The sequence below is a fragment of the Lemur catta genome, chromosome 16 (genome assembly GCF_020740605.2).
Source record: "Lemur catta isolate mLemCat1 chromosome 16, mLemCat1.pri, whole genome shotgun sequence".
NCBI classification, from domain to species: Eukaryota; Metazoa; Chordata; class Mammalia; order Primates; family Lemuridae; genus Lemur; species Lemur catta.
Window position 1 is genome coordinate 45,637,223 of NC_059143.1, and position 19,954 is coordinate 45,657,176.

Below are 19,954 nucleotides of genomic sequence, written 5' to 3' on the forward strand. Positions count from 1 at the left end.
CAAATACTGAATTACTGGTTTGGAGTGACCGTTTCAGAGACTGCCTGTGATAACTGTGAATGTGAGGATAATCTGACTGGCCTGGATCATCTGTCTTGTCACGCTGATACCTAAGCCTACAAAGTCAGATACCCTTAATTGTGGTCTGTGGTGTCACAGGGTTGAGACAGGTTGCTAGCGTCTTTGTGAGCAATGAATCTAGATCTGATATTTAAAGTAAATTTATGCCATAAGGTATGGTGATTTTTAACGATTATGAGTCAAAGGATACAAAGTTTCAGTTAGAGAGGAAGAATAATTCAAGAGGTCTACAACATTGTGATTATAGTTAATAACAATGTGTTGAATTCTGGAAAATTGCTAAGAGAGTAGATTTTAAATGTTCTCACCATTAAAAAGGTAGGTATGTGAGAGAATACATATATTAATTGGCTTGATTTAGCCATTCTGCAGTACATACATATGTCAAAACATCATGGTGTACACCAGAAATATATGTAAATTTTTTGTTAGTTAAAAATTAAATTAGTTAACTAAAACATAATTGTGAGCATCAGTAAATGAGGTCAGAATGGTGGAAAGCAGGAAATGATGACAGTATAACAGGAATTCTTTATTTATTTATTTATTTATTTTGAGAAAGAGTCTTGCTCTGTCACCGCAGCTAGAGTGCAATGGCATCATTATAGCTCATCACAACCTCAAGCTCCTGGGCTTAAGCAATAATCCTGCCCTCAGCCACATACCACTGCACCAGGCTAATTTTTTCTAGAGGCAGGATCTTACTCTTGCTCAGGCTGGTCTCAAACTCCTGGCCTTAAGGGATCCTCCCCTTGGCCTCCCAAAGTGCTAGGGCTACAGGCGTGAGCCACTGTGCCCAGCCATGAATTCTTAATCTAAAGTGATCATGATGCAATTATAACCTTGCTTTCCCACTGCTCCCAATGTCTGTTTAAACCTAGGGTCTGTCTTATTCTCTACAACTCTTGAAGACATCTGAGGTGGTCATAATGCAAATTTACATTAGATTAACAAGTATTCATCGTTTGTGAAAGTTCTGATAACCCTTAGAAGAAACACAGCCAAGCTTCCAAATGGCTATATCAGACTCATAAGAAGGTAGTGGATTAAGTGCATTCTACTTTCTTTAGGAGAGAATCTCTACCTTGGTCTAGCATTAAACTAAAGAGAAAACAAAAATACCAGCCAGGGAAGTGAGGCAAGGGAGAAACAGTTTTGATTGTGAAATGCAGCTGAAGGAAAACACAACATTTTCTCAGTTGACATTTGTAAAAGTTTAGTTGAATAGAAGAATCCTTTATTTAATGTGGATCCTCTGAGTAAAGATTGCTCAGCTATGTTTATCCAGAATCTGTTGTGGGTAAACACTCAGCATTCTAGTGCAATACAAGACACAAACCCTACCTTGAAGAAACACAGAACCTTTTAAAGCTTGCCTTGTGAATCGAACGAGATTAAACCTATCTCTTCAGTGGCTACTTTTATGAAACCTTTTTTTGCTATGTAGAGCTTCTTTGTTCAATATTCCTTTTCATAGTTTTTCCTTCCCCTCTTTTTCGTAAAGTATAGGAAGTATTGAAACATAAGTAGCTGCAGGTTTGAACTTATCTTAAAATGAATTTGCAGTTGCTCTGAATGAATTTATGATTTTTGGAGAGTTAATTTTAAGTATTCTCCTACTCTTACTCATTTTTCAAACTTTACCCCAAATTAGCTCTAAGTAAGTTGCCTTCTGTCTTTTCTTTTTGGTACAGCTTATTTTGTAATAGCAGTCTCCGGAAACTACTGGCAGGACACAACCGGTTGGCAAGGCTACCTGAAAGGCTAGAAAGAACCTCAGTGGAGGTCTTGGACGTGCAACACAACCAGCTCCTTGAGCTTCCGCCTAACCTGCTGATGAAGGCTGACAGGTAAAGCAGTTTGTTTGTCTGGTTTATTCATCTGAGTCTGTAAATACTCCCTCATTTGCATTTTTGTCTTCTGTGATCTGAGACTGTTTGTGTAAACTTTCTGATTATATGTCTGTCATAGATTTATGAAGGAAATAGTTTTACCAGCCACTTCTCTAACCATTTTGGAGGGGATGGAGTCAGGGACATCCTATAGACTCTTTATTAATTTTGCTTCTCTCTGGAGAGAAGTAGGTTATGTTGTGTGTAGAAATGTGTTATGGGGATGTCAGTGTAAAACAAGGATGAGAGATATACTCCTGTATTGCTACCTGGTAAAAACTTGTGCACGCTGCTGCATGCTTAGCATAATTATCTTACAATTCTCTGTTTCTGCTTTCACAATTGAGACTTTTGGTGATAGGGATAGATTTTCCTAGAGTTTGCTTAGTTCTTTTTTTTTTTATCAGTCCTCCTTATCTTTACCAGTTTTCCCTTCATATTTAATTTATTTTCTTTTGAACAAACAAAATTTTTCTAAATAATTTATATCATACACTAAGCATTTGAAGAATTCTGTTTTGAATGGGGGAGAGGTAAATTTAAACACTAAGTGAGGTTCTGTTTTCTATGAGTTGCCACATGCAGAACTTTCTTTAAAGAGAGATTGAAGTAACAGTGGCGGTTCACTTACTGTGGGGCCTCTTGTGTGCACCAGAGCCCTGTGCCTCATATTAACATGTTTCCTAGACAGTTGGCACAAACCATCTCAGCTTCTGTTCATGTTTATTTTTAGCGAGTGACCATTGCTTTAGAGACAGTATGAGGGATCTGACGTTTAGTGTGTCTCATGATGAAGACCAAAAAGTTAAATTTAATTTTGCTTCTGCAAGTACAGAGAAGGGAAGGACATGATGAGGGATCTTTTTACCTTAAAAAAACAAAAGTTAGATGTGTTTCACCAGGTGTGATGTTATGTGGGTAAAAAAGCAGTCTGAGAACTCTGGCTTTCTGAAGCTGAATTACATTCCCCACCATGTGTCCCCACAGCCCTGTGCTTGCTCCTGTCACAGTACTCATCACACACTGTGTTATTATTTCTTGTCTCTCTCCATTGTTATTAACTCTGTGAAGCCAGTGACTGTGTTTTAACACATTAACTGCCATGAGAGTTGTATTTAACTCTAGTTTGACCCTGGGGCTGCCTGAAGCATATATAAAATCTTACTTTTTGATGTTCTTATTGTTACAATTAATATTGACAATTTAATTCTAAAAACATGTATTAAATGAATAGAAGTCAATAAAGTTCATTTTTCTATTTATATTTACCTGCAAATTACAAACTTTTTATTTTATTTTCATAATAAAACACTGTGGCCCCAAGGAAAAGTTTCTGATTTCTGTCTACCTGGGGCAACAGACCAAGACTCTGTCTCAAAAAAAAAAAAAAAAAATTATAGTTTTCTTTTTTTTTTTTTTTTTTTTTTGAGAGATAGTATCTTGCTCTGTTGCCTGGGCAAGAGTGCAGTGGCATCATCATAGCTCATGGCAGCCTTGAACTCCTGGGCTCAAACAGTCTTCCTGCCTCAGCTTCCGTAGTAGCTAGGACTACAGGCATGAGCCACCATGCCTGGCTAATTTTTTTATTTTTTGTAGAGACATGGTCTCACTGTGTTGCCCAGGCTCGTCATGAACTCCTGGCTCCTCCTACCTCGGCCTCCCAAAGTGCTGGGATTACAGGCATGAGCCACCATGCCGAGCCTTAATCATAGTTTTATCCTCAACATTTTATACTGTGTGTGGAATAAAGGAAAGTACTCAACAAATATTTGTTCAATAAACCATAGAAAATTTAAGGAATTTTAAATACTACCTTCACTCCTGGCTTCATATTTTTTTTCTTCTTCTCCTTTTCCTTTTTTAAAAAATCTTATTCCAGGATGTAACTTATATTCAGTAAAGTGTACAACTCTTAAGCGTACTGCTCAATGAATTTGTACATACATAGATTGATACATAGATACACCTGCAACCACCATCCATATCAAGATATAGAACATTTCTAACTCCCTTTTCCATGTGTTTTGTTTTCCTCATTTAAAAAAAAATTATCTTCAGTGCACTTAGGTAAATTATAATGACTTCCTACTAGAGAAATTATAAAGAAATAGTGGAATTGTGAGAAAATGGGATTGCCATACTATAATTGAGCAGTGCCATGTCATTCTCCTGACAAAAAGTGAAATGTCTCAAGATCATGTAAAGAATTTTTCTTGTTTTTACATTCATATCAAAGTACAGTGTGCAGCACATGGGTAACTTTAGACATGTGGTTTTTGTTGTGAATACTATAGAATTTGATTTCTTCCCCTGTAGAGGATTATGTTATAATCTTGCATTGCTTTTATAAAGCTAAGTAGGCAAAATTTGGGTGCAATTTTGTAATGAGAATCCACTTATTCCCCTAGAGTTCTACACTAAATCTATGGAACCAAATAAATAGATTGATTCAGGTTTCAGGAGTCTTTGAGTGAGATAAAACTATTTCAGGATCTTGCCAACTCTGATAAGTCACAACTAGTAGGTGAATAGTGCTGGAATTTCCACTTGATAATAATCATTCTTTATTCATCTGTGAGGGCTTGGTTTTAAAGGACGGTTCTAGTGTTCACAGTCTGGAGGCAGTCGCTAAGCAGTCATTGAGTATCCTTGATGCCAGGGAAGATGTGAAAACAGATCCCTGGAGGAGCTCCTTGTTTAGGAGAGGTGACTGTATTTTCACGTGAAGATGGGTTTGGTCAAGGATTTGAGCAAGGGCAGCTGTAACTTCAGGTTGCTTCCGGGGACTCTGATGACTCCCAGGATGGAGGGACCACTGCTTTCACTGTTGACTTTGTGACCCCAGGCAGATCATTCTAAACTCAGTTTTCTCATTTTGCTTATTTTGTACATTTTGTTAATTTAAAAAGGAAGGATTGTGTGAACTAGAATGTTTCTAGTAATGCAACATGAACAAATTAGGGTGTGAACTGAGCCACTGAAAGAGGACATTGCTGTAATGAACAACATAAGCTAAGCTGGCCGTGTCAGCTAAAGGCATTTAGGCAGAAATCACCATAGTCCAAATAGACTGACTTTTCTAGCCAACTGCATTTTGGAAAATGTTGTAGGGGAAATTAACCAGTCTCTGTAGGCCTTGAGAGGAGGGCAGGGCATGCTAAATGCATTTCAGACACAGGGGAGTTCTGGAGTAAGGGGTTGGATGAATTAGAAGGAGCAAGTATCCTGGTTTTCTTTTATGAGAGAAATGCACATGACCAAAAAAAGGCAGAAAATTAGAAACTTTTTGAAGAAGTTATATTCCAGTGTCTTTATTTTCCAACCAATGTAATAGCTATATCACCAGCATGGTACAGCAACTGATCTAGTAGAGTCAGAAAGAAAAGTTAAGAGAGTTGGTTATCTCAGGCAGATAGGATTATGGTGGGGGTAATATTGGTTAGTTTTTTTTAAAGCACATTTTTGTATTATTTTACTTGTTAGAGGGTTAAAAAATGCTTTCTAATAATTTCCACCAAACTGTGCTTCTTAATGGGTTAATACTTCTACTTATCCTGTTTGTACAGCCTAAATAATGGAAGTTTTACTTGCCTAGTTAAAAAAAAATTATTATGTATTTTTTATTGAGGCATAATTTACATTCAGGAAAATTTACAGATACTATGTATTTGTTAAGTTTGGGAAAGAGGAACAAACTAGTACTGATGGTTGTTAAAGCATACCAACCCAGAAAACGTGCAGTTTAAAATATTAAGGAAGGTTTTTTAGGAAAGAATCTTCGTGACAGGCCTCTTACAGGTGGTTTCAGTTGTGATTTGTTTTAGTTTACATGGTTCAGTACAGCAAACATCTTACTGGCCTAGTAAGTTGTATGTCACTGTGCTGCATGGTGTAGGGCATTGAAAAATGACCAAATGTAGGAATTACCCTCAAGGAGCTTACAATCTAATGGAGAATTTAAAATAACTACACAATAAACTGCAGTAAAAAGGTAGGTTTAAGGAGGTAGAAGAGATGGAAAATGATAGGGTTGGTCTGGCATAATTTAGGCTCATGGTAATTAAGAACAACACTTTGTTGTACAATACAAAGCTGTGTGTTTGGCAAATAGCTGCAGGCATTAATGACACTTTGCTTCAATTCTTTTTCCATTCAGTTCCATGATATAAATCTTAAAAATATGTAAGTTCCTTTTTTCATATTTTTGTGATAATAAATTGTTACCAGTTCTACATTTGGTTTTATAACTGAGGAAAGACCCAAATACAAGCATTTATAACTTAAAATGAATTAGTTCATGCTTTAAGTAGAACTTGTGCTTGAATGTGTAAAGAGGACTACCAGAAAAACATGCATCATTGGACACAGAGCAGAAGACCAAATTTTGACTCTCTTTCTTGGGAGTTTTCCTTTGCTGTGAATCTTGCCTGCTTAACCCAGTCTCATAGTTGTAAGTACATGACATTGTCTGTTAAGTTTTACAGCTTTAGACTAGTGTATTTTAATCTGCTATACCTGGTAGCAGGAAGATAGTTGGTAACCAAATAAGAGAGAGGGGAATCCACTTTAAATTAGATGATTTTTAGTAATATCTTCATCTTCCTCTGAAAACTTGAGATCAATTTTATTAAAATTCTTATGATTTGAATCAGCAATTGCAGTTTGAGTTTACTCTCCAGATTCATCTTTTTTTTCTTACCAGTCAACTAAAAACATATACTGAGTATCCCTTTAGAATCTTCTCCTTCTGTATGCCTTAATTATACAGGTAGTTATAAATCTTATGTTCAAGTAATTATGGCAGCACCAACTACCTTACCTATATTCATCTTTTGAGTTTTGTTTATTTTGACTTGCTTTTCACTGGCAGCTCACAAATTATAGACATACATGAAATATGATGGACCATATTATCGCCCAAAAGTTGACTGTGATTTTGTATCTTACAATCAGGACAGGGTTTGGTTCTGTTGGGTAACCTGGCACCTATTCTCACCTGGATCTTACTGGCCTGAATTTCTCATCTTACCTCTTTTAGCTTTGAGTTGAGGATTTTCTTGATGGAAACCCCAGAAGAGTTTCAGATAATTGGTTGTCATCAACAGATGGGCAGGAGAGGAGGTAGATTCCCCATGGGTCACGAGAGTGGATGAGACATTGCCAGAGGTACTGCCATCCTTCTGTTCCTTCCTGAAATCTTGGCGATGACTGACTCCCTGTCCACCTAGCATCTGCATGCACATTTGATGGCCAGACAGCTTCTCCTGGGGAAGTCAGTCTAATTAGCAAAGCCAAAACAGACCCTTTAAGGGAAAGTTATAGATCCCTGTTGTGTGTGGGCATCTAGGTCTGTTTTTTCCCTAGTTGGACCAGTACATGGTATTTTCAGGGGCAGAAATGGGGGGAGTATGTGTGCAAATGAAGTTCATGGTAACTGTTCGATTGTTTTTATTAAATATCCCCAGAGCATTAGTCACATTACAAACCATAAGTTTTAATGACTCAGACAGAATACTTGTAAATATCAAAGAGACTAAATGGGAACAGAAAATTTAGAAGAGCGTGATCGATTGACCATGACAACTGGTACCTTTTGGCAAAGACAGATATTTCTGGCATTTTGAAGAGCTAAGTTGCCTACACTTTTTTTTTTTTTTTTTTTTTAGCGAAGAGAGCTGTCTGGTGATGTTTTGATGATTTGAGAGTCATAGTGGACTCCAGATAGTTTTTCTCAAAGTGTGTCTTCAGAATCCCCTAGAGTTGTTCTCAAACATGCAGATTCCAGCTCTTACCTCAGTTCTTGTCACTTAGACTTTAGAGGGATGGCCTGGGAATGTGCATGTTTAACAGTGCTCCCCCAGTGAGTTCAGTGCAGAGGGTCTGCCAAATGCACTGGAAGCTAAAGTTGACCTCAGGTGCTACTGCTGTAATAAATAGATTTCTATGAAAGAATTTTAATACAAAAATTGAATGTGAGTCTAGTGATATTTCTGGATATCACACACATTCCCTCTCTGCTTTTTAAGTGTTGTGTTTCTCAAATATTTTAAGGTAGGTGTTTCTTAGCCGGGGTTATTAAATCAAAATTAACTGACAAGGTTTTCAAAACTGGAGAATCAGTCAATGGACTTTAGAACACTATGAAGAGGAGGAGAGTTTCCATCCTTTTCTCCCTGCCAACCCCTCAGGCCCCCCAGGATTTACCTCAGTCCTGGAGAAGGGAGGCGTGGGCCACTGGAAAGTGGCCGATTATGTGATCTTGACAGGGGTAGAGTTCTGGTGGCAAACTCAATTTGTTGTTAACCAGAACAAACTAGAGGAGTTTAACCAGAAGTTTCAAAGCACTCTTGTCTGTGAACAGTGCTCTGAGCCTGAGGAGAAGCCATTAATGGATTATCAAGAGTCCTGCCAACACTCTGAGAAGCTGCATTTGTAATCCTTGCACCGCTTCTCTGATGCTCCTAAAACAGATGAGATGGACGAGTCTACCTCGCCAGCGGGAGAGGGGTGTGGGTATAACCAAAAACTACTACAATGCATTAGGACAGGGGTTTTTGCACTGCGATGATTCTCAGTCATCAGAATTTTTTTATGTAGATTTTGGGGCCTCACTCTGACCTACTTAGCAAGAATATCTGAGGGTTGAAGTTGAGAATCTGCACTAATAAAAGCTTCCTAGATAATTCTGAAGTGGAAGAGAATGGCAGTGATCTCAGAAATGAGGAGTGTATTACAGGGTGCCCAGGGGAGAATAGAGTCAAATAAAAAGTTAACAAGGGGCATTAAAGGCAGGAAAATGAAAAGAATGAAAATGAGATAAAGAAAAATTTAAAAGGTTAAAGTAGTGGCAATGGACAGACCAAAAAGGAATAACACTTATATATGAGTCCCTGAAGAACAAAGACAAAACCATGGAACAGAACTAATATTTAGAACTGTAATCCAAGAAATTTTTCCAGCGACAAACAAAAGATCTTAACATACATCTGAAAGAGACTACAATTGAGTACCTAGAAAAAAATTAACCCAGAATGTTCACTTTTGAGATGTATTCATTAGATTTTGAAGATACAAATCTTCATGGCTACCAGGAAGAAGATCAGATAATTGTAAAAGGCAAATATTTAGACTGTCATCTGTCTTCTCAAAAAGAACATTTATCTACACACAGTAGACTCTATGGACAATGATACATCAGAGGATGAATGTTATCCAACCAAGAAGTAACTAGTAAATTTCTAAAAGGAATGACAGTGAGCCTCGGGGTATATATAGATGTAGCTCTGAGACTAAAACAAAGGTAAAGAAGAGGGTGGAAAATTAATATACAAAAGTTTTAAGTGGTGGCAAACTATAAATAATGCTGCTTAAAAATAGGAAAAGGGGAAAAGGAGAAGGTAAAGTAGAAGGAGGTTATTGATTGATGTATAGGCAATAGATGTGACTTAAAGAACACTATGAAAAATTGATAAGCTGGATAGTAAATGATTAAATAAAAAGCCAAGGGACTAAGGTCATTCAATAAGGCATAAGTAGAAAGGTAACCACTAGGACAAAAATACAAAATTACCTAAATACAAAAAAGTAAATGTGTTGAAGAAATAATATATATCCTATATAGAGAGATACATAGCAAATACATATGAATATGAAATATATGATAGAGTTGAGACCAAACCTCAGATATATCAATACATATGCTTGAACTTATGCCCAAAATGGAAACAACCCAATATCCATCAGCTAATGAATGGATGGAAAAAATGTAGCATATTCATATGTGAATTATGAATTATATCTCAATAAAGCTGCTAATAAAAAACATAGTCCCCAAGTATTGAGGAATACTTCCTTAACATTATACATACGTACACTTAATCCTAAAGCCACTTTCTTAAAGAGGAAACCCCAGTTGCATTTCTGTCTACTAAGATCAGTAGTAACAGTACAAGGATGCCCACTATTTCTACTGTGATTCAATTCTATACTAGATGTATTAGCTATGCAATTAGACAAGAAAAAATCAATTAGAGGCGTGAGAATTGGTAAAGAAAAGATAACCTATCTCTATTTGCATTAACATGATAGTATACTTGAAAACCCTAGAGAATCACTTATGAATGAACTCAGACAATAAAACATTTTAGTAAGGTAGCAGAATATAAAATTAATATGTAAAATGAAAGTCTTCATGTACACAAACATAGCCATTAAAAGATATATTAGTAGCGAAAATCCCATTTAAAATAGCATCAAGGAGATTAAATACTGAGGAATAAACTTAAGAAATGTGCAAAAGCTATATGAATAAAATGTTAAAACTCTTTCGAAATTCACAAAAGCAAATTTGAACAAATGGAAAGATATCCCCTGTTCTTGGATAGAACGACTTAATATTATTAAGATACCAAGTTTCTGTAAGTTACTTTGTAAGTTTAATATAATTTTCATATAAATACAAAAAAGCTTTTGTAATGAAGTTAGACAAATTGATGCTATAGTTCATATGGAAAAAAAGAAATATACAAGAATAGCCAGGAAAACACTGAAAAAGTAAAACTACAGAGGAGAGACAAACCTTACCAGATACCAGAACATGTGTGCTTTGGTTCTTCTGCTGACAAAGCCTAGAAGCAGTGACACGCAGCTCCTGTGAGTATATCGAACACCTAGACCTCAGTTTCTAAGGACAGGACAGGAATCAGGTACCCTTGGAAACAGAACTGATTTTAGGGCTAGAATAGGGTTAACATAAATGAGCCCAAAAGTAAAGAAGGCCTCAAAAAATGATGGGAACATGTCAAAGGATACATGAGCCAACTTGGAGGAGCTCCCAAAAGCCACATCTGAGACAATCTGAGCAACAAATACACAATGATAGTAATGAATTATATCCAGTAGAATAAAGTAAATATCTGTAAGACCATATTGATATAAAATAAGTAATTTAATAAACAGGGACAGGTCTTACAGAATAATTCCAATTAATAAACTGAAAGTAGAAGAAATCATGGAAATAGAAAAATCACCATTTGCCAAATACCACAGAAATGACTGTTACAAGCAAGAATCCTAAATTAATGGGCAAAAAGTGTGATGAGAAACAGGAGATTTTTGTAGTCTCCAGTGATCTACCTACAAGTTTATTAATTACAAAAGAAAAAATTTACAGTGAATATACTTGGAAGGCACCACCTTAACCAAATGATCAAAATTAATATTGCCAATAATAAGACATTGGTATTGTGTACCTCCTGATATGATGCACCAGGAAGGGCACAACTTCTGTGATATTTTTTCTGAAAATGCATGACCTTATTCTAATGATGATAAAACATGAAACAAACCTAAATTGAGGGACATTTTACAGAATAAGTAAATAGTACTCTTCAAAAGTGTTAAGGTCATTTAAGATAATAAGACTGATTGGAGGAGACTAAGACATGCAATGTGAGACCCTGAATTGGATCGTAGACCAGACAAAGGATGTTAGGGGGATAATTGGTACAATTAGGATAAAGTCTGTAGATTAATTTATAGTATTGTATCAGTGTTGATTTTAACTGATCTTTAAAATTGATTTTTGAGTTCCTGTTCAACAATTCTTAAATCTGTATAATTTTTGCCATTTTTTCTGTAGGCATATAGTCTTTATTGTCCAAGCCAGACAGATTCTCAGACCTTCAAAAATAATGGCGATTGTGTTAGATTGTGTGCACTTTTTCTTCATTTGCAATCTCCACTGTTAGATGGCATTGCTAGACAAATAATTGTGGTCCTTTTTTCAGACTGATTAGTGACATGTAACATCAATGTAGTAGGTTGCAACCAGCACTTAAAAAAATTAAATAGGATAGAAAATACCAGTGTATATCACAGAGTAAGATTGAGTATTGTTTCATGAATCTTTTTTCTTTTTTTTTTTTCTAAAGAGGGTCTCACTCTTTCACCCAGGCTGCAGTGCAGTGGTACAGTCATAGATCACTGTAACCTGAAACTCCTGGGCTCAAGTGATCCTCCTGCCTCAGCCTCATGAGTAGCTAGGCCTACAGGTGCGCACCACCATGGTTGGCTAACTTTTAAATGTTTTTGTAGAGACAGGGTCTCACTATCTTGCCCAGGCTGGTCTTGACCTCCTGACCTCAAATGATCCCCCTGCCTCAATCTCCCAAAGTGTCATGAAACTTTTGTTTCAGTTACACGTGTATATGTTGCATGTGTACTGTCTGGTCACATAAAATGTACTTTGTACTCTTGGTTCCCATCATAAAAAGTTTGAAAGTCTCTCCTTTAAGAGCTAATCAGCGTTGTGAAGGTAGATGAAATTGTCAAAAGTGTTGTGTTGTGAAGACAAGCAATAAGAAATTCAAAGCATTTTGTCTGACATTTCTAGGACATTTTGGAGACAGAACCCAGGGGATTGTCTAAAAGTAGGAGAGTTTTGCTTGGCTTAGGCAGTTTTAACCATTTGGATTTTTAATGGAATACAAGTCCTAATACTGATCTCCAGAAAAATCATTTAAATGCCGAATGCCTGGTGTGCCTATTTGTAAATAGGTAAATCTGTCATGGTACAAAATCCTGTGCTGTGTTTCAAGGACAGAATTCGGCTGTAAAATGTAAGGGTGTGCTAGAAATTACTAAAAAGCAAACAAAACACCACCACCACCACCAAAAAAAACCGATAGATGAGCCAGATGGACAGAATGTGCCAAGGCAGAGGAACAGAGCAATTGCTCAAGAAGCAGGAAATGGATTTGTCTCACTGCTGTTGTGGGCGACTTTCCAAATGCTTTAGGGCAGGAGCCATATCTGTGTGTCTTTTCTTTGTGACTTTTGCACTTTATGCCAAAAAAAGTTTCTAAGTACTATGCTGTTTACTAACGTGGTTGAAGAATTGAGTTTGAAGTGCTGTGTACACATGATCTTCTTGTGACCTAGCAGGTGCCCTGCTTGACCTCTTGCCTTTTTGGAGAAAAGGGACCTATGAAAATGTCCCCAGGAAAAGGTTTTTGTTATTGTTATTTTAATGTTTGAATTTTGGAGAGGTATTTTTGAGAATTGTGGACTCTTCAGATTGTTGAGAACTGGGTTTTATTTCTGGCTCTGCCACTAGTTACTGTTGAACCATTTCCAAGCAATTTGACTTTCTCAGCTTTAGTTTCTGTCTTTTGTGAAATGTGAGGGGGGGTATATTTAGGATGATGGGAGAATTCAATGAGATAGAAAATAGGGAAGATCTGGAGAATCTACAAGCACCTTATAAATGAAAAGACAGCAGTGATACCATGTTACTGCCTGTTCTGTAATTAGAAGAGAGTTGCATAGGGAGAAAGGTTATATGGATGAAACATCTCTTGGCACATTAAACCATCTCTTTGCATACAGTTACAAAATTTTGTAAGGGAGAAGCTTGAGGATAGTTAATTGCATCATATTGAGTTGAGACCAAACTCAGTACTTTAGGAATTTTGCTTTTTTACGGGGTTAAAAGGAGGGAGTGTGGTTCTAAAGTTTATTTATTGAGTAAAACTGTTATCCATACTGGAGAAACTTTGTAAAACTAAAGTGGTCATTCATTCTGGTGGAAAGATGACGCCTAGATCATTAAATCAGTTTAATTTGTCTCCTGCTGTGAAACATTATGAAGTTGTGGAGAGTGTTTTAAGAGGGTGGATATTAAATTTAATTTTCCTGAGACCATTGTGATAAAAATCTTTTTAGTACAATTGTTTGCTCTTTGTTAACCAACAAGGTGATTCAGTCAGACTTCATGCAGTTCAAATGATGTCTTTTGGAACTAGCCCATGTAGTTCCAGCTAACTTAGTTTCAATTCCTTGGAGGGGGACGATGTAGGACTTTTTTTCCCCTTAATTTTGCATAAAGGGTATATATACTTCCTTAAGTACAGGCAACTTTCAAAAAGATGAGAGGATAAGTTTTTTTGGAAATCACTTTGTTCCCTTTATTCAGATGCTGTGAGGGGTTTTTAAGTCCCTTGGCAGCTTTCTAGATGAGCATTCATTTGTATATATTTTTAAAACAGCATTCTCTCTTTTTTCTGGCCTAAAAATATGCAAACAGTCATGAATTCATTCTCTTTTCTTTTCATGTGTCCGTAACTACGTACTTCCTAGAGAATTCTATTTTAATGAGATTGTTAGATGGTTTCCCAGCCAACCCTAGTCCATGATATTTTAGGGCAATAAAATGTATTTCTTTCATTTTAATATATTCTAATTCTACAGTGATGAAATTCTTAACAGGAAATTTAAGTTAGAAGGAATAAATGGGACCTGAAGAAACAGACTTGTGAAAATACCTATGGTGCTGAAACTGGTTTCCTTCCTAGTTCAAAACCATTTCAGAAACTGCATGAGTGACCTTATTTTCTTCTCTGTAGCACACACGACTATTATTTCCCATGACTATTTATGGTCTGTACAGCCCTTCTCTAACTTCCTTTTTTTTTTAAATGTCAACGGAATACGTGTTTCTTTAATGGAAAATTTTCTATTTTGGGGAAGCTGCTTTTCCTGAGATAAGTAATGGAGTTGGTGTGTGTGCACGTGTGTGTAAGTTGTGTGGGTTGTGCAAGATTGAGTAGTGCTAAATTAGTAGATCGAGAGCTTGGAATATATTAGGAGTCCTGGTAAAGACTCCTAATATAAAGCCTTTTTTAAAATCCAAGATGAAACATCACTGTACCTGGTATTCCATATTCTCCCTTTTTAAGGATGATTTTATTTTTATTTCTAACCTATGGCAGAATAGTCCTGAATTGAATCCTGAAAATTTCAAACCAAGGTGATTTTGAAATGAGAGAACAGAGAGGCTTGTTAACAGAGTATATCTGGGTGGAAAGATAAGGCAGATTTGACCCTGCTAACTCGTGAGTCCTGTGCACTGAGCACTCTGTTCCTAGTTGCTGCAGCTGCACAGGTGGACAGCCACCAGCATTGGAGAGGGCCCTCTCTGACCCGAGTCATGACACAGTCCATCCCAGCTCTGCCCTTCCCGTTCCTTCAGAGTGATTTGGAACCTGATCACAGCAAGGATTTTGTTGCAGTTCCCTAGCTTTGCATTGTGCCTTATCTGCGTTTCCCCATAACTGTGGAGGATTATATAGTTTTTGACGGGTTTAGTTAGGTGTGAAACTGTTCTTTGTGTTTTATCCATTGTTCATTCTATCTTCTGGAAACTGTGACAGCATATATGTTAACTGGCTTATTTGTTTTAATGTAAATTTTATTGAAGTATAATATAAATACAGAAAAGTGGCCAAATCATAAGTGCAACACTTGGTGAATTTTCTCAAAGTGAACACATTTGTGCAACCAGCACCCAGAGAAACAGAACATTACAATGTTAGAAATGTTGCCCACCATCTCTTGGATACTTACTGTCGCCCTCCCCACGTAAGAGTTACACCATTCTATTACCGTAGATTAGTTCTGCCTGACTTTGAGCTTTATAGTTATGGAATCATGCGGTGTATCCTCTTGTGTCCAGCTTCATCTGCTCAGAATTATATTTGTGAAGTTCATCTTGTTGACACATGTAGTTGTAGTTCTTTGTTCTCATTGCTTTATTGTGTCTTGATATTTTAATACAGGGTAAATTATCTCCTGCAGTTGTGAATGTATGCCTATAAAATGTGACTTGGATATCATAGTGAAAAGAACCATATAGAATCATATAGACTATAGTCACTATATGATTTAATTGTATTGTTACTATAAGAACCCTCTTATTAAAAAATAAGGAATTGTTTTTCTCTTCCTTAAGTCAGAATATTAACTTTACTGTACCACTTTTTTTTTCACTGCCCACCAGCTATAAAAATAATCTCTTCTTACCTCTGTGCTTCCATAAAAATTGATTTTTATCTATTTGTATTGGATGCATGTAGATAGCCATTGTATTCATCATAGATAGTGGGTCAGAGATCCATATGCCTACGAAATTGAACTCCTGGAAGCCAGGGCTTGTCTTTTCATTCATGTTTCCAAAGCCAGCTTCTAATATGCCTGGCATTGATCAGAAACCCTTTAGGTTTGTTGAGGGTTCTGAACAGAGCTCTGGCTTATCAACAGCGTTTTGTTGCATTTTGTCATTGTAGCCTGAGATTCCTGAATGCATCTGCAAACAAACTGGAAACGCTTCCTCCAGCCACACTTTGTGAAGAGACAAGCAGTATCTTACAAGAGTTGTATTTGACAAATAACAGCCTCACGGATAAATGTGTGCCCTTGTTAACAGGACACCCCCATCTGAAGATTCTTCACATGGCCTATAACCGACTTCAAAGTTTTCCAGCAAGGTAAAGGAGGGTCATAAAGTGATGTTCTTAATTGCATTTCTAAAAAACGTATGCATAGATAGAAAGGGGAAAGGCAAAAGCTGAAATGTTTATTTTCCAGGTAATGTAAAGCTTGTTTGCTTGTTCCCTGTTCCTTCACAGTTGTCTTTTATGCAAGGTATGATTGGTATTTCCCAAAAGAGAAATAAGGGTTAGAGGATACATTCTCAATATGAATGTATCCAAAGATTCACTCATAAGCATGTTCTTAAGATTTTAAGGGTGTGTTGTTTAACAGGTAAATTTTTTTTTGCTTCTTTTTAACCCAATTAATTTTTTTTTAAAGTTAACCTAATATGGTAGGAATTAAAATGTAAACCGAGAACCTGAAGGTGTTTTGTTATCTACTAACTTTTGCATCTGTGTTCATGTTGTACAAAGCAGTGGTGGCCTGTACAACCATAGAAACTGTGATGCTGCGCATTATGGCTCTTGGAAGATTCCATTTTTAATCTGTTTCCATTTTAATCTCTAATTTTGGGGTAGTGGTGGCATTACATCTAGGCCTTAAGTGAATTTACAGAGTCTGCCATGAGGATTTACTCCACTTCCACTTCACTGGCATTTATCCATCTAACAAGTTAGGACTTGGAACCGACACCCACACATCAAAGAAGCAAGCACTAACCCCTCTGGTATTCTGCTCGTAACTCGAACTCAGTGTTGGGACCAAATCAAAATCCTCACACAGCCTCCCTGTGCTGCCAGCAGGGCCACCAGTCTGTGTAAGCCCTTGCTAACAGGAAGGTGGCCCAAATTGTGTTGACTTAAACTATTACTCTGTTTTTGGCATAATAAAATATTAAAAAAAATTTCCCCCCATTTGATATTAATGACTAAACTATTTTATGTTTACCTCCACATACTTTATTATGGAATGGGAATATGATATTTTGGGGGAAAAAAAACATGGTAATCACATAACAGTAAAGCATCTGAAAGTGCTCACCATCCTCTCTCAGATGGCGAATGGATAAGCCCTGCAGGAGAAATGGTCCTCAACTCTAATTCTGAGGATGTCCCTCATGCCGGGTGTAATCACCCACCCTAAGTGCAGAGAAGTTTTTTATGTACCTTGTAAAAATCCACCTAGCAATAATCCTCTCTCCCTGGGGGCTGTGATGAGGCTCAGTAGCTCCGCTACAAGACCTCAGCACCTCAGAGCTGGATCTGTGGCTTTCTTGTCTCCTTCAGCCTCGTGTCTCACACAAGGCCTGGCCTACAGTCAGCGCTCAACAAATGGTTGCTGAATTAAAGAATGTGCCCCAGTGATCAAGTCATTTTGTCTTCAAGTCTTTTGCTACTTTCTTTCTATGTTGAGAAATGGAAGCTTCCTTAACTTTTTCTTTCTTGGGCCTGTTTTCTGTGCTTCATTTTTCCTGCAGTATTACCCATTAGTTTCTCCATATTTCTTTTCAAAATATGATGATAACATATTTAAATAATATTCTTACAAATTCAGGCAATCATAGATGGATTACTTCACAGTCTGTGTATGTAATGTTGTTTGTACTATATCCTGATACCACATTGGATGATATTAAAAGATCTGGTTTTGTGAGATCAAAACTTAGTTCTTGTTGTATCTTAGGCACATATTTATTTTTAAGATAAGCAAATAAGATAACCCTTATATTTGAAAGATGACAAAGAAAAATTATGAAGAGTTTCTTGTTAAGTTGTTTAAACGTGTATTGTAACAAATGAAACCATAACAAGCTGAAAGGATACCAATAACTGTAAACTAAATGATTTGAATTACAAGTTTGAGTTACGCTATCTGGGAATCCTGTACTTCTTGGAGTCCAGCATCACCAGTGGTAGGGAGAGGGTTAGAGGATTGCAGAGGTGGAGGAGTTGTTTTTTCCTCCAGATTTATAGAAAATGCAAGAAACTCTGATTCTAAAATTTTTCTTTAGTTGGTTTGTGTACTTATTAAGATTGTAGACTAAGATTGAACAGTAAAAGACATTCAGAAGTATTAAACTGCATTAGAAGACGTTATTTAGGCAAGGTTGGAGAGATCTTCTTTGAAGACGTTTAACAAGAGTTGAGAGAAATTTCACTGGGACCTGGTTTGAATACGGGATCTGCCAGAAGCCAAGAGGTGATCCAGACGGCCTTTCAGCTGCACCTGCTCCCGTCACCAGCCGGTGTTCGTCATTGGTGCCTGAGGAATTTGGGGAGAGGCTTTGAAGGAAAAATGTATCTTAATTTGAGCTATAGCCATGTTCTCTATGTCCCCTTGATATTTCAGTGCCACTACAAAGAAATCATACTCTCAAACTAAGCTTTTTTAAGGCAGGTATATTGGATTAATGCTGGCTTTTGATCCATTTAAGTAGGATTTTCATTAATGTTAAGACTAAGCTACATAGCAAAGTGATTGTTACCGGGGTAACTTAATTTATACGTAGATTTTTTAGGAGGAAAGGGGCATCCATTTTCCTTCTTGTTGCCAATTTGAAGAGTTAAAGTTAAGTTTTTGTTCTGTGGTAGGAAAGGAGGTCTTAAAATACTTTGCATACTCCAAAACAATAGTGAAAAATTATCTGGATTGTGAAAGTCTATTACAAGTGAATCTTTAAAGGCATAGTAAATTCATCTTTTGATTCTCATTATACATTATTTTTTTAAATTGCCTTATAATTATTTTATAACTCCTTCCCCCATGGATTTTCTCTTTTTTAGTAAAATGGCAAAACTGGAGGAACTTGAAGAAATTGATGTAAGTGGGAATAAACTGAAAGCCATCCCAACGACTATCATGAATTGCAGGCGCATGCACACAGTGATTGCTCACTCAAATTGCATCGAAGTCTTTCCTGAAGTTATGCAGCTTCCAGAAATCAAGGTTGGTGGCTTGATTCCGTAAACTCTAAGCTTCAAGTCAGCGAAGAGAGTTGATTCCCACAATTCATCAGTTCAAGATGTGTGCACCTTTGTTGGATTTATTCAGAGTGGAGACCTCAGTAGTCCTTGCTCTATCCTTCCTAACCAATGGGCTCTACCACTGAGCCAGCAGAGTTTAAAAAAAAAAAAAACAACAACAAAACACTGGACTGGGTGTTGGGAAAATTATATTCCTGGGCTCTAACAAGCTGTGTGACATGAGACTAGCCACACAACTGTCCCATACTTCTTTCTCTGTCTATTAATACTTGTCCTACTTATTTCCAAGGTGGTTATAAGGCTCAAAGGATGATTCTGGCGCAGTAGCAGTTTGAAAAAGTGAAAAGTGGCACTGCACACCCTGCCCTTCCTAACTCAACTCATCAAATAGCATATCCCCCACAGCAGCCAATCAGTAATGCCTCTCTGTATAGACTGGCATCATTGCTGTCGCCATACATTGATTTCAATTGAATGACATTGGCAGAACAGATATTATTCTCATTTGATAGGTCAGAACACTAAGGAGCTGAAAAGTGAAGAGATTTGTGTAAATTAAGACAGCAAATAGGTGGCAGAGACAGTCTGCAATTCCTGACTCCTGACTCGATGTAGACTCATGGGATGAAACCAGTTCACTAGAATGAAAGCCATCTAACAACTTTGTATTCCTGCTTTATCTCCTTTTTGGAGTTATAGGGGATGCAAAAGTGAGAAGTTCTTTAT

General features: G+C 37.0%; 1 protein-coding gene across 1 annotated transcript in view; it reads left to right on the forward strand.

Moving 5' to 3' along the window:
- The window catches only part of PHLPP1 (PH domain and leucine rich repeat protein phosphatase 1), a 181,431-nt gene that overhangs the window by 140,186 nt on the left and 21,291 nt on the right, over positions 1 to 19,954 (forward strand). The window contains exons 10-12 of the mRNA XM_045527369.1: positions 1,776 to 1,931; positions 16,097 to 16,297; positions 19,028 to 19,190. Coding sequence (XP_045383325.1) covers positions 1,776 to 1,931; positions 16,097 to 16,297; positions 19,028 to 19,190 — 520 coding nt within the window. The remainder of the gene's footprint in view (positions 1 to 1,775; positions 1,932 to 16,096; positions 16,298 to 19,027; positions 19,191 to 19,954) is intronic.